Source organism: Microtus pennsylvanicus, chromosome 21 (genome assembly GCF_037038515.1).
Source record: "Microtus pennsylvanicus isolate mMicPen1 chromosome 21, mMicPen1.hap1, whole genome shotgun sequence".
NCBI lineage: Eukaryota > Metazoa > Chordata > Mammalia > Rodentia > Cricetidae > Microtus > Microtus pennsylvanicus.
In genome coordinates, this window is record NC_134599.1 from 12937462 (window position 1) to 12951941 (window position 14480).

The window sequence follows — 14480 nt, forward strand, 5'->3', positions numbered from 1 at the left end:
TCAGTGGCACTCACTCAGAGACCATGAAATCGGGTGTTGTGACAAGAGCGTGGTCTTACCAAATCTCTGTTATGGTGGTGTTCTTCTGCAGTGCCTCAGCCAGCTGGGCTGTCCCCGTGGCTGTGATGTGATTTTGGATAAGCCTGAAAGGAGAGTACACCTGTGTCAACACAGAAGACTGGGTCCAATCTGTATCCTATGAGGTCAGAGTTAGGGGGTAACAGGATCCCCATAATTCCTCATTGGACTACAGGGCCTCAGACACACGAGAACAATGAATAGCCCTGAAACTCCTTAATGTTTGCGTTTTACATAGTGATTGTGATATATCGAGACTCATACATAGCGTAATTGCCAACAGATACCCCTGTGTATGTGTGAGTGTGTGTGTGTGTGTCCCTGTCCTTCACTGCAGGGATCCCCAGCCCAAAAGGACTGAACAACAAGAGCAATCTGTCTGCCATCTCCTTCCAGATAGTTAGGCAAAGGCAGGGCAGAATTTAAGGTTTGGGGTATTTAAGTTCAGAACTTAAAGTAGCTACCAACTTGTCATCAATTCTTTGGGAACCCAAAGACTTGTAAGATGGTGGCAGGTTCTTCCCAACAGTGGGCAGGGAAGGGGTTTTCTGCTGCTGTTACTCACGGTACCAGTGATGGGGCATTGAAACACAGAGTTTCACAGAGGATCTGTGCTGCAGACAGACATGAGTCAAGTCAAGCAAAGTACATGCAAGGCTGGGGGGCAGGCACTGCCCGGAGCCCTGGCCTGCAGCTTGGAGCCCTGGTCTGTAGCCTGGAGCCCTGGCCTCAAGGCTGAACCCTGATCTGCATACTAAAGCCCCTGGTCTGCAGCCTGGACCTGGGTCTGTAGCAATGCTTTCACCCAACCAGAAAATAGATTCAGAAAGAGGCAAGGATGTGTATGGACTCTCGTCTCCACCAGGCTGTGGGCATATGAGGCCACTGCTAACCCCAAGTCTTCGAAATTCTGGCTACTAATCCATGAAGGAGCCCCTCCAGGAAGACAAGGCCTCTGCTAGCAGGATGGACGAGGGACTAGGGACAATGGGAGCTAGCCTGCCCACAGAAAGACAGCACAGCAAGGTTGTCAGAGACTCTCACCACCCCCGTGTCTGGCTGAAGAGCACTGGCGAGCATCCTGTGTCCCTCACTATGTTTCACCTGTAAGATGGAGTAACTTGGACAGGACTTTCCTGCATGCTTGATGTGTGTCATTTCAGGAAAAGATAGAGCGCAGTGACCAGAGGGGCAAAGCTCTCATCATTGTATCTTGAGATGCAGAATAAGCTCTAGGCCAGCCTGAGCTATGGAATAAGCACCCATCTCAAACAAATAAAATAACAAAATATGCGACAAGAGAACAGGAAGAAGTAGCACACCTAGTGTACCAGAGGAAGCTGGCAGAGCTGGGCACATTTGGCTACCACCGCCCCCATCTCCAATGAGAGCAGCATGGCTGTGCACCCCCTCTCTGAGCCTCCCGGGCTCTGCAACCTGGAGGGCGCAGCACCCAGAGATGGGAACAGGGGAAATCTGAAAATTGAAGAGAAAAGGAAGAAAGGAAAAAACCTGGCTTTTCCCAAAAATTCAAATGTAAGGGACTCAGAATAGCTAGAACTGTCTGGAGAGAGAACAAAACTGATTACAGAAGGACGGCGAGGCCAGACATGGTGGTGCATGCCTGTGACCTCAACACTTAGGAGGCTGACACAAGAGGATCCTGAGTTCGAGACAAGACTGGTCCACACAATGAGATTCTGATATAAGAACCGACACATAACATGACAAGCTAGACTCGTCCTGGATGTGTAATCAACTGTTGGACAAGCATGCACTGATGGTCTGAGCTGCTCAGCTGATGCTCCCTCAGAACGGACGTCTATGTGGAGAGGATGAAGACTTCTACCTTATACCACATTCTAAAGTTAACTCAAAATGGGGGACCAGGGAGACGGCAGGAAAGGTGTTGATGCTCGAGCATAAGGACCCGCGTCTAGATTTCTGGCACTCGTATAAAAAGAGGATCACTGGGGCTTGTGGGTCCTGGTACAGTCAAATCAGTGAGCACTAGGTTCTATGGAATGTTTTGTCTTAAAAAAATAAAATGAAGAAGAATCAAGAAAGACACTGGGCTTTGACCTCTGATCTCTACACACGCACACACATATATACACACACACCTCAATATGTCCACAACTGTTCACCTAATTTAAGAGAAAAACTTATATATAAATCTTTGTGACCTTGGGTTAGGCAATATTCCATCAAGTAAAATTCCTCAAACATAAATAGCTACAGAAGAGGTGGGCAAATTGGACTTCATCAAAACCAGAAATGGCTTTGTGCCTCCGAGATTACTATCACGGACTGAAAAGTCCAGAGGAAGGAGACGATGCCTGCAAACCTACGTACAAAATGTCTAGCACACAGAATGAGGCGTTCTTACAGCTCAACAATAAGCAGACGAATGACTGGGTTTTTAAACGAGCTAAAGGTGTGGAAATATTCGTCAGTGATAGGTGCCCAGGAAGAGAGAGGTGTGTGAGAAGATGTTCAACACTGTTGGCTCGTGTCAAAAGCACAGTGTGCGTTCATACTCACTATACGGCTATACTCCAAGAGGGGCAACAGATCCTTGGGACACGGTGTCAAACTATCCTCTCAATATTTATGTTTGTACCCGTAGAAAATGCTGCACTTGGTCTCGGTGAGAGACAATACTTTCGTGGCAGGTGACTCTTAGTGTAGAGTTTATAACTGGTCGGTGACCGCTGAGTGCAGCGGGATGTACATACCGTCCCTCCAATGCTTAGGGAGCTGGAAGGCAGAGAGGGGATTGTTTTCTATACGTGACATGGCTGTCACACCCATGAACTCGCAGAAGACATGGCAGTCTGCACAAGACAGGGCCAGCAACATTCCATCATGGCTGGGAAAGGGGCTGATGAGATCTATTCCTCCCACAGAAGCTATGGGCAGGAGAACGGGGTGGGGGTGTCATATTCTTCAGTGATGCGGTCAGTAGTGCCCAGCTCTAGTAAGTAACCCTCCACTCATGCTCTTACCAGCAACCATAATGAAACACAGAGGGACACACACACACACACACACATATACACACACCTGTGCACACACACCTGTGCACACACACCTGTGCACACACACCTGTGCACACACACCTGTGCACACACACCTGTGCACACACGCATACAACACAAAAGGAGGAAGACTTAGGAAGAAGAGGAGGAAGAAGAAATTCTCTGTGAAGGAGAAGAACAAGAGAGGATAAATTGGCACTTTGCTCAAAGAACATTTTATATAGGTATGAAATTAAAAATAAATCACATTTTAAAAAGAAAGCAAACAAAGCAAACAAATCCACTGCAAAAAAAAAAGGAGAAGCAAGTTTTGATGGGAATGGGGAGAAAGTGATCCTCACAGTGCTGGCCTCCATTGTGGAAAGCTGTGTGGAGTTCCCTCAGAAAGTCAAACAAGCTTGCTCGCTAAGCTATCAGCAAGTCGGTGCTTACGTATGTACAGAAGCAAGATGAAAATGCGCCCTTGCAAAAATATGTGTGTGAACTCTTAGAGAAGCATTCGAATAGTTAGGAAGAAGAAATGGTCCAACATCTATCAACAGATGATGAGCAAATGCATCTCCATCCCCTGCACGCAGCCTGCCATGCGTGGGCTAACCTTGGGAGCTGTGCTAATGAGCACAGATGAAGGGTCAGGCTCAATGGCTCCATTTCTATGAAATGCCCACAACTGAGACAAAAGTCAGAAATCTGTCACCAGGGCACAGAGATGGCAGAACAGGGCTTGGGGGAGGACAGTGAACACGGTCTGGACCTACACAGTCACAGCAGTACAACTTTGTGATACAAGAAACCTCTAAACTTTCTTGTTTTTTTTTGAGACAGGGTTTCTCTGTGTATTTCTGGCTGTCCTGAAACTCACTCTGTAGATCAGGGTGGACTGGAACTCACAGAGATCCACTTGCCTCTGCCCCTCCCAAGTGCTGGGATTAAGGTCGTGCACCAACACCACCCAGGAAAAAAAAATAACAACAGAAGAAAACAAAACAAAACAAAAACCATCTATCGAGGGTGGGATGCTGTGATATGTAGATTTCATCTCAAAGACTGTGCAGGGAAGCAGAGTCCAGGCCCCAGCCCCATGAGTTACCATAAGTGCTTCAGTGTCTGGTTGACTTTGAGCATCTCAGCGAAGCACTCTGCTGCCTCGTCATTAAGTTCATTTTGGGTCAGCCTAGAAGAGAGGAAATGTTGAGTCAGGAGTGCTGATGGACAGATGATGTTTATGAGTTCACAGAGGCCGTTCAGGGCCTTCCCCGAAGACCTGCATCACATGCTGAGGTCCAGGCTCCCAGTCTACCCTGAAATCCTGCATCACGGCAGGCAGGTAAACTCATATAACGGCACTTGCTTCCAGTCAGTCCTTCCCTGAGCTGTTTCCTGCCCACCTTCCTGCAGTGTGGCTCCTCACCTAGACTTGGATTTTATGGAAGTGAAGGACCCACATGACAAGGAGCCAGTGCCTGCAGGTCAGCCTCCAGCCCCTAAACCGCTGAATGCCACTGGCAGCCCAATGCCCAGGTCACCATGGAGACCTGGGAAAACCCTGCATGGTGAACCAAGCTCAGCTGTTCTCTGAAGCTACTGTGAAGGACAAAGACCCCGTGACAAACTCGGGAAGCCTCTCGATTGCTCTGCGCCCAGCAGCTGATGGGACAAAGCACTGATGCTCCCAAATGTCAACAGCAGAGGACCTTCCTGTTCCGATGGGTGAAAGAAGAAGGCAGCAGTAGAATGGCACCGTTTAAAAGATCATTCTCCGATCACATCTACCCCAAACTTAAATATATTGCACTTGATGAAAGTCATCAGACTAGAAATTCACCCTGATGTTGCAAGATGTTCATCAAAGCAAAAAAAGAAAAAAAAATGTGGCATCTGGCTTCTATAATCCCAACTTCTCAGAGGCACAGACAGGGGACTTGTGAGTTTATGGCCAGCCCGGGTAACTTAATAAGGCTCTATTTCGAAATTAAAAAAAAAATAATTGAAAGGCTGTGAATACAGCACAGTGTCAGAGCTCTTGGCCAACCTACCCAAAGCCCTGAGCTTGAACCTCAGTGCTGAAAAGGAAAAAGATGTGTAACAAAGGTTTAGGCCTTGCCACACACACTGGGGTATTGTGCTCATGATGCAAAATATGGACTATTCTAAGTACCTGCCAACAGAAGAAACTGAAGAAATAGGAAACATCCATTCAAAGGTGCATTGTGTCTTAGAGACAATAAGAGAGAATAAATAAGGAGGCCGTGCTAGGGTGCCCAGGAGACCAACTTGCTGTGGGATGAATCCGCCCGTGTGAAAGGTGCGGAAGGACCCATGGCTTGTGCTAAAAATTTTGCACTCTTGTCCATGGAGAGCAGTGGCTCTCAACCAGGGTGGTTTAGCTGTCCTTGGACACTTAACAGTGCCTGGAGGGAGACCTTTTGGCCTTCACAATTTGAGGTGCTCTATCTAACAGATAGAGGCCAGGGATGCTTCAGTAGCCCATCCAATGCACTGGGCAGCCCCAGCCCCAGCAAAACGTCAGCAGCATGGCAGTGAGACATCCTGACTGGAATGGACATGTCCAGTATGCAATGCATAGTGAAGAACCCTATTTATACACTAACACATTTATATTTATTTATATATTTATACATATATTTGTATGTATTTGAACATACAAACATCTGGAGAACGGTAGTATTTGAAAACCATGAGAAATCCTTTCTTCTCCTACTTTTCAGATTTTCATCTGCACATTTTTTCTAAAAAGTATATGTTATTTAAAAATATTAACATTTTGGAAGGAAAATAATTAAAAATGAGTTCATGGCAACAGATTTAGAGTCAGGGCTCTCAAAGAGATGATTTGTGGTACTGTTTGAATCAGACTCTCACGACAAAGGCCAGGCTGGTGTTAAACTTGCAGTCCTCCAGCTTCAACCTTTTGAATGCTGGGGCTACAAGTGTTCTCCACTACACTGGGCACAAGATGGGATTTTCAATAACTGTGTGTAATGGTATATATACTGATGGTAACTTGCCAGGATCTTAGAATCACTGAGGAGACAAACTTCTGCGTGTTGTAGGGGGAGTTTCCAGCCCGGGTTAATGGGGTAGGTTAATGCAGGCAGATGTGGATGGTATCATCCCATGGGCACAAGCCTCACAGCCAATTGAAAGAAAGCAAACTGAGTATCAGTATTCATCTCTCCGAGTCCCGACAGCATCAACTCATGCTCATGTTTCCATTACCCTGCCTTCCCCATCGAGATGGAAGGTAGCCTCAAACTGTGAGCCAGAGTAAATGCCTTCTCTCCTTGAGTTACTTTTATCAGGCATGTTGTCATAGCCACAAGATAAGTAACTAATACTAGGTTAGCAAGATCTAATGGGCACCGGGAGGCAAGAAGATGACACACGGGGTATTGCAACTTGCTCACAAAGAAAGCTAAGGAAAACGAAGGATTAAATGGCCTACCAGAAAGGTAGGGGTGACGAAGTATAAGAATTCCAGGTCTCTAGTAACAGGCGGGGCACAGAAGCCAAATCGTAATGTGTGCACATGGTAAGAGGCAGCTGCATGGGTGAATGGCCATGCAAGAGGGGGACGTGGGTATTTTGGACAAGGTCCATGAAAGCCAGGCCTGGGTGAGAGCATTTTGAAGGGATTTCTGGCACCTTCACAGAAGCTGAGGGTGACAAAGTTCACTTCGTCCGTGTATTAGTCCTGGGTTTGGGGAAATGGCTTGGGAAAATTTAATTCTCTTTTATAATGGAGACGCGCTTTTCAGTTTAGATTCCATAACTTTGGGAATAACAACAAAACCCAACCCTTGGAAATGACTCAAGATGTTACCAGAATATTTTCAGAGTGGTGTTGTGCTTCAGGGCCTGTGCAAGGGTCTTCCCTCCCTCAGGGGAGATGTCATTGGATGCAAGACTAGAAAGAAAAACACAGGGGTTGGGTTACTACAGACACATCCACAGGGGGCCTTGCCTGCAACATTCAGACATTTGGAAAGTTTTTATCTAGACACAGACCCAGGCAGGAAGCAGAGCGCTTGGCCCACAGTAGCCTGGGCTTTGCAGCCTAAGAGTGTGAAGTCAGGCTTATGACTGTTTCTGAAAAGACCAGGTGGAAAACAAAGGCAGAACTCAGGGGTTCGCATATGAGCTGAAGGCCAAGGAATCCTGGTGCCCCCAAAGTGGACTGTGCCAGGCTTGTGCATAGGGCATTCATCGGGCAACTCAGATCACCGGAGAATTTCAGAGGCCCATGAAAAGACCTTGGAAAGTCCTGAACCCCCTTTCCACGGTAGAGCCTACAATACTCCAAGATTCCAAGATGCTGGAATCAGGCCACGGTGCTAACGGAAGGCTGTCCATTATCTCAGAAAAAAGAAAGAGCAGCAAAGGGGCTAGGGTCCCTCTGGTTTTGTCTGGGCTTTAAAACTGCTCCCAGCCTCCTCCTCCAAGGGTGTGCCTCAGGATGGCTGAGGGACTGCAGGTGTCCCAAGTCTCTCTGTTGTTCACTGAGCAAAGCACCTCACTGCACGCCTCACACCCACGGAGAAAAACTTGATCAAAAGAAGTCATGTGCCAATCAAATTTGCCCCAGTAGGAAAGCCAGCCACCCCCTCCCAGCAGCCCCCCCATGGGCCCCAGGAGCCCACCTCTCAGAAAGCATGTTACCTGAGGTTGGTCAGGCTGGGATGGTCCCTCAATGCTTCTGCGAAGGCCTTTGCCCCTTCATCCCCAATCTGATTGCCCCACATCCTGAAAGCAGAGGCAAGCAATGGACTGTTACACAGTCACATCTCCTGACGTCAGCTGCCCCTCTGGATTCACTTTCAGCAGGCAACTGCCAGAGGGGTGACCTTGGCCCCAGCCTGCAGCTGCACAAGCAGCCTGCCCTGGGCTCCCAGTTACAGAGAGGCCTGAAAGCAGTAGCAACCTCGAACACAGACAGGCAGATCGGCCGGTGGTGCGGTTTGAGACCAGCCTTTCTGAACTTTGCAAACGCTCTTCACTGAGACCCTCAGCCAACAACTGCCCTAGAAAGTAACTCCCAGGCTACCCTGGCCTGAAAGGAGGGCTAGCCTCCCACCCTGGGTCAACAGTGGGCAGGCAAAGTGGCCATTGATGATTTTGGCCTCCCAGGAAACCAAGGCCTGGAACTGTGGCTAAAACCATCTAGCAACCTTCCTTGTATGTGGTAAGAATGCTGCCAGCCAGGCCCTGTGTGACACTCGAGTCTCGGTGGCGCGTTAGAACAATGAATGAAGCTGACTTCCCTTTCCAGAAAGACCTCTCAAAGGATCATCCAACACATTCTGCATGTTGAGACCCTCACCTCAGGCTCTGCCACTAGGAAGAGGAACCTTAGTGGAAAAAAATGCTCCCATCTTGATTGATGTGGGAGGGCCCAACCCATTGTGGGCGGTGCCACCCTTGAGCAGGAGATCTTGGGGTGTCTAAGAAGGCAGGCTGAGTGAGCCTGGGAAGCAAGCCAGTAAGCTGCATTCCCCTGTGGTTTCTGCTTCAGTTCCTGCCTCTAGGTTCCTGCTTGAGTTCCTGCCCTGACTTCCCTCAGCAATAGACTGCGATGGGAAAATGTAAGCCAAACAAACCCTTCCCACCCCAAGCTGATTTGGGCCCATGGTCTTTATCACAACTAAAGACAGCTGTGCAACCCTACATAAACATTAACATGTCTTAGGTCTCAGTTTCCTTCTCTGTCAAATGAAATAATGAGGTCATTCTTCGCAGAGCAGTGAAGAAGATTCTGTGCTTTCACAGACGTGAGCACTGGCCTCTGTCTCCAGGGAGCAGAACGATGTACCCAGTCCACGCACAACAGGGTCTGACCTCTGCAGTAAGACCCAGCAGGCTGCTTTCAGGCATGGCCTATGAGACCCCGGTTTCCAGTACTTTGCGGAGAAAATACATGCACAATACCAACTGAGTAGCATCAATTTTGTAAGAAATTGTCAGACTATGACAAGAGACTGTGTGAAAAATGAAGACAGAATTAAGTCCACGTGGGTTGGTTTCTGCTCTATAAAAGGAGTAATGGGGGAGAGAGGGAACTGAAAAGAGTTCCCATGCTCTCAAATGTCAGTGGCGAGTCTCTTATTTTAAATAGCCCAGGCTGGCCTTGAACTTGATATATAGCTGAGACTGGTCTTGAACTTGTGATCCTCTTGCCTTCACCCTCCAAATTCTGAGATTACAGGCATGTACTATTATACCCACCTTAAAAGCAATTCTGGGAAGACAATTTTTGTTATTGTTCATATTCCCCATAGTATCTCAAGAAAACCACCGATGTTCTCTTTTATTTTATTTTTTAAAAAGATTTATTTATTTATTATGTATATGACATTCCTTCCATGTATGCTCGCATGCCAGAAGAGGGCACTAGATCTCATTATAGATGGTTGTGAGCCACCATGTGGTTGCTGGGAATTGAACTCAGGACCTCTGGAAGAGCAGTCAGTGCTCTTAACCTCTGAGCCATCTCTCCAGCCCCATGTTCTTTTTTATAATTCAGGAAAAATGACAATGCCACAGCAAGTTTTTTAACCACCATGAGATATACCCCTCCTACCATTAGGATGGCTGCTGTTAACAAAACAGGGGGGAGGAGTTCTGGCAAAGAGGTGGAGCAAATGGGACCCACACGCACTGCCAGTGGGAGTATGGAACCCACATACACTCCCACCGGCAGTGTAAAATGAAGCATTGCTCTAAGGAACACCACGTGCGGCCTTCAAGAAATTAGACAGAAAAAATAGGGAGCTGGTTCTGAGAATAAGAGGACCTGGGTTTGATTCCCAGCACCCATATGGCAGCTCACACTTATCCATAAAATCAGTTCCTGGGGATCAGATGCCTTCTTTGCCCTCAGTGACACTAGGCATATATGTGGTGCACAAACATACATGCAGGCAAAAGACCAATATCCATAAAAGTTTAGATTAAAAATCATAATGAACCAAGAAGTCAGAAACTGAGTCAACATTCTACTGCAACCCAGTAGGGCGTTTAAGCACAGAAAGTACGAGCAGGATCTAGCAGGGATGTCTGTGTACCCAAGGCCATCAGCACTGTCCACAACCCGGGTATCCAGTGACAGAGAAACCAATGAGCAAAATGAAATGCAGATATCCTGAGGGTGGTCAGCCTGAAAGGAATGGAACTCTCACATCTGACAACGGGAATGACCCTTGCGGGTGTCGTGCAAGTAAAATAAGCCATCACCACCACAACAACAAACCTCTGTGATGTCTTCAACTTTGGATCTGGATGCCTAGGAATGGACAGCCAGAGCCAAGAAGCTCCTTGGAGAAAGATGGTGTTATGGCTGCCTTACATAAATGCACTTAACACCACTGAATTACATAATTAAACATGGGAAAGGTGGTTGAGTTTATATCATGTGAATTTTACCACAATTTTTAACATTAAAAAAAAACAAGCTAAGCAGAGAATAGTAAATTCTTAAAAACAGGACCAATGTCTGGCAGCAGTGAACACAGAGAGCAAGGCTCCCGTGTCCCAATCACGATGATGCTGATTTCTAAATAAGTAAAAGTGTGTGAAGTCCCTGTTGTCACACTTCCCACCCATTTTTCATGCAGAAGCCATCAGGGTGTCCGTGCTGCCAGCCCCAGGGTCCTTGTGGCAGGCACACTGATGTCCAGAAGAGCAGCTAGTGCCCGCGCAGACAGCAGGCTGTATACACCGTGTGTGTGTGTGTGTGTGTGTGTGTGTGTGTGTGTGTGTGTGTGTGTGATAGGGTGTCCCTTCTACTTACCCAACATCAATGATGGAGGTGCTGTTCTTCACAGCCAGAGCCACACACTTCCCACCTTCACTTGTTATCCTGTTTTTTCCCAGTCTGCAGGGAGAGACATACATGGTTAGCCTCAGTATAGGGACTCCACAGTAGGCCACCCTTCTTCCCGACACTGAGCCCGCCTACGCTTTTTTGCCAGTGTGATCTTGTTCACACATATATCCATGCCTGTGGCCTCCTCTCAGGGAGGGACCCACAGCCTGGGTTCACCCTATGAGGTGGCCCACGATCTCTGCTGGTAGTCAACCATTGGAGCCTTGCCTGGGATTCTCAGAATGACCCCAGAACTACCACTCTCTTTAGTAGGCTTGAGAATGCCCACATTTATTGACAATGGTCAAAGTAAGTGTTTCCATTACGAAGAGGGCTGGGTGATTGACAGCCTGAAGGGGCACATTTATGACAATGCCAAGGATCAAGCTCCCCAGGAGAAGAGGATCTTTGCCTGGTATCCCCAAAAGGGCAATAGATACAACCCTTCCTTCCAGCCAGTAGCTAGGGAGATTAAAGAGCTAACTCTCCACTGCCGCCAACAGCCAAACCCCACACTGGGTCATGTTTCCTCCACAAGATGAGCACATTTGGCCAGCTGGACTAGTATGGCCATGGGGCTGGCAGGGGCTTTAGGGTGAGACCTCTTTATGATGACACTGGAAAGGAAGAGGTGACCCAGGTATTGGTAAAGAAAACAAACCTTGTCGGGCGGTGGTGGCACACACCTTTAATCCCAGCACTTGGGAGGCAGAGGCAGGCAGATCTCTGTGAGTTCGAGACCAGCCTGGTCTAAAGAGCTAGTTCCAGGACAGGCTCCAAAGCCACAGAGAAACCCTGTCTCGAAAAACCAAAAAAAAAAAAAAAAAAAAGAAGAAGAAGAAGAAAAGAAAAGAAACCTCTAAGGAGTCCCCAGCCCTTCCCCACTTACTTAAGGTGCGTGAGGCCTCTGCATTCATCCAGGATTTGGGCCACATACCTGGCTCCGATATCAGTGATCTGGTTGTTGTATAAACTTGGAGAGAAAGCACAGCCAGGAGCCTCTGTAAGTCCCGGTGTCACACAAACACCCCCTCCTATAGCGAGTACGCGCTGCCTACTGATTTCCACTGTCTAAGTTGAAAGGGGGAACACACAGAGACCAGAGTTTGGGCTCTGCATCAGCCTGGCTCCAAAGCCAGCTCTCTTACTTCCCCTCTATGCCGAATCCATACACCTCTCCACCCCGTGGTGACAGGGAGCATATGCCGTCATGCGCAGCCCAGCACACAATGCTCAATAATGCAGCTAGTGCTGATTTAGGTTTTCTGAAGAGTAAAGTCCTATGTCCTTTTCTTTAAATCATTCTGATTAAGTCTTCTCTCCACTCTCACTCGTCATGCATAACAGAGGGGAGCATGGGACCTTTTGCTTACGTGTCCTCATGATCCAGTGGTCCAGGAATATTCAGCAACTGCTCCAGGGACAAGAGCAGCAGCAGCCATGGGGCCACGTGCCCTCATCTCAACCCCCAAACTCAAAGCTCCGTGTAACGTATTTAACAACTGACTTGGGTCTATGGGTGGCCTTTACTTAGCACTACCTGGTTTGAGTATTCGTTTATTTTTCTGCAGCACTATTGAAGTATTCAAGGAGGGTTCTACCTAGGACCCTTTTGGCTGTGCCACTACTATTCAATATATACGGTTCTGCCCTGGACCTAGGAGTAGATCCAAAGTAGTCAAGTCTGATGTATAGACAGGTATTTTAACGTCTACAAAACCTATCCCCACATACTTCCTCTTCGTAGCCTCCAAAATAGCTTGCCTGGATTGGGTCCCAGTTTTACAAGTAAGGAAGCTGGGGGCTCCATAAGCATTTTGATTAGCTCCAATTCCACCTAGAACTGAGCCTACCAGTTGAGCCCAGAACAGAACCCGGAGCCACGTACATGCCTGGAACCCCAGCATGTGGGAGGCTGAGGCCAGAGGATGCCAGCACTGGCCATGGTTTCTGTCACCAGTGGACCACATGTCTGCCAATTTTCTGATGCTAAGAACTAGGACAAGGTAGCAGGCCCAATATCCTCCAGCAAGACTTACCCCAGGAATGTCACGATCTTGTACTTGGTCAGTTCCTCACACAACACCTTCACGCCTGTGTCTGTGATCTGGTTGACGCTGAGTCTAAAACACACCAGTGAAGACAACTGCCAGTCAGAGCAGAGGAACTTCAGAGGAAGTGCTCAGCTTAAGAATCCAGCTGCCTAGGGTCCATGGCCAGCAACAAGGCTGCAGCCCAGCCCTGAAGCCACAGAGGCTAATAAGGGTATCCACAGCCAGCTACCTCCAGCTGTCTCCAACATCGGCGGCGTTTGGGTGTGACTTCTCCATCCTCTGAGCACAGTGGGGGCGGGTCATGAGGTCTGAAACGTGAGGGACCGCCTTTAGGGATCACTACCACTGGGGGTACCTTTGCATTTTAGGAGTGGAGTAAGGACATGAGCTAACTTACAAAATACAGGGCAGGATAGTCCCCACTAGAACTGGCACACCTCAGATGCGGGAAGAGGCCTGCATCCTGCTGCCCAGGGAAACAACTCTTTTAAAGCAGCTCTGGGTTGGAAGTCTCAGGAGAAACTGGCTGCTTTCTGGGCAAGGGCGGGTCTTGGCAGCAGCAACCCTCTCCAGCCTCTCCCAGTGCAAATGCTGCCTGTGCAGGCCAGGCTGGGAGCAGGCATATAGAAGAGGAAAATGGGGTCTCTGGGACTGCTTCCCTGTAGGTCAAGGGCCAGTCACAGACTGCAAATTCTCTAGAAAATTTTCTAAACCCAGCAGTATAGCTTCTCATGAGCAAAATGTGCGTGTGTGTATGTATTTATTAGGTAAATAATACATACAAAGATCCAGGGGTAGAACCCAGGACTTGCAGCATGCTAAGCAAGGGTACCACTGAGTCCCAATAGCCTTTTCTCCCCCTTCCCGCTTTCCCCCTTTTCTTTCTCTTTCCATCCCTACTCATCCAAGCAATCTCTGTAACAAGCTACCCTGACCTTCAAGAAAGAAACTGAGAAGCAAGATGAGAGCAGGAACCCCGGGAGGCGACTGGACTGGGGCGGGGCAGCAGACTTTCTACACCAAGACTAGCTGGAAAATGCTGAAGGCTGTGCTGCTGGGCCAAACAACTGCTCAACCCTACATACAGGGCGAAACAACCCAGAAGCAAATGACAGGTGTGGCTGCGCATCAATAAAACTTTATTTAAAAGCACAAGCCACGGGCTAAGTTTGACCCCCAAAGCTGACATCCACGACAATTAAAGAGAGAACAGAAAAGCCACATCAAAAAGATAAGGGCAGCTTCTCGGGACCTGTCCCCTACAGTATCAGACTAGATGCGAGCACAAGGTATACACTGAAGAGTCATCCCTCTTAGGTCTCAAACCCAGGACCAATGGCTGTGATGCCCTAGTAACATATCAAAGTGGACCCTGGCTGCCCAGTTCTCCCAGCATTCTTTAGTCTCTACCTGTTATAGGATCCC

At 48.1% G+C, this 14480-nt stretch overlaps 1 protein-coding gene across 1 annotated transcript in view; it reads right to left on the minus strand.

The window, feature by feature from the left end:
* The window catches only part of Nod1 (nucleotide binding oligomerization domain containing 1), a 52663-nt gene that overhangs the window by 4840 nt on the left and 33343 nt on the right, over window positions 1–14480 (minus strand). Inside the window, exons 5-11 of the mRNA XM_075954978.1 lie at window positions 13041–13124; window positions 11891–11974; window positions 10927–11010; window positions 7800–7883; window positions 6964–7047; window positions 4210–4293; window positions 60–143 (exon numbers count right to left, since the gene is read on the minus strand). Coding sequence (XP_075811093.1) covers window positions 60–143; window positions 4210–4293; window positions 6964–7047; window positions 7800–7883; window positions 10927–11010; window positions 11891–11974; window positions 13041–13124 — 588 coding nt within the window. The remainder of the gene's footprint in view (window positions 1–59; window positions 144–4209; window positions 4294–6963; window positions 7048–7799; window positions 7884–10926; window positions 11011–11890; window positions 11975–13040; window positions 13125–14480) is intronic.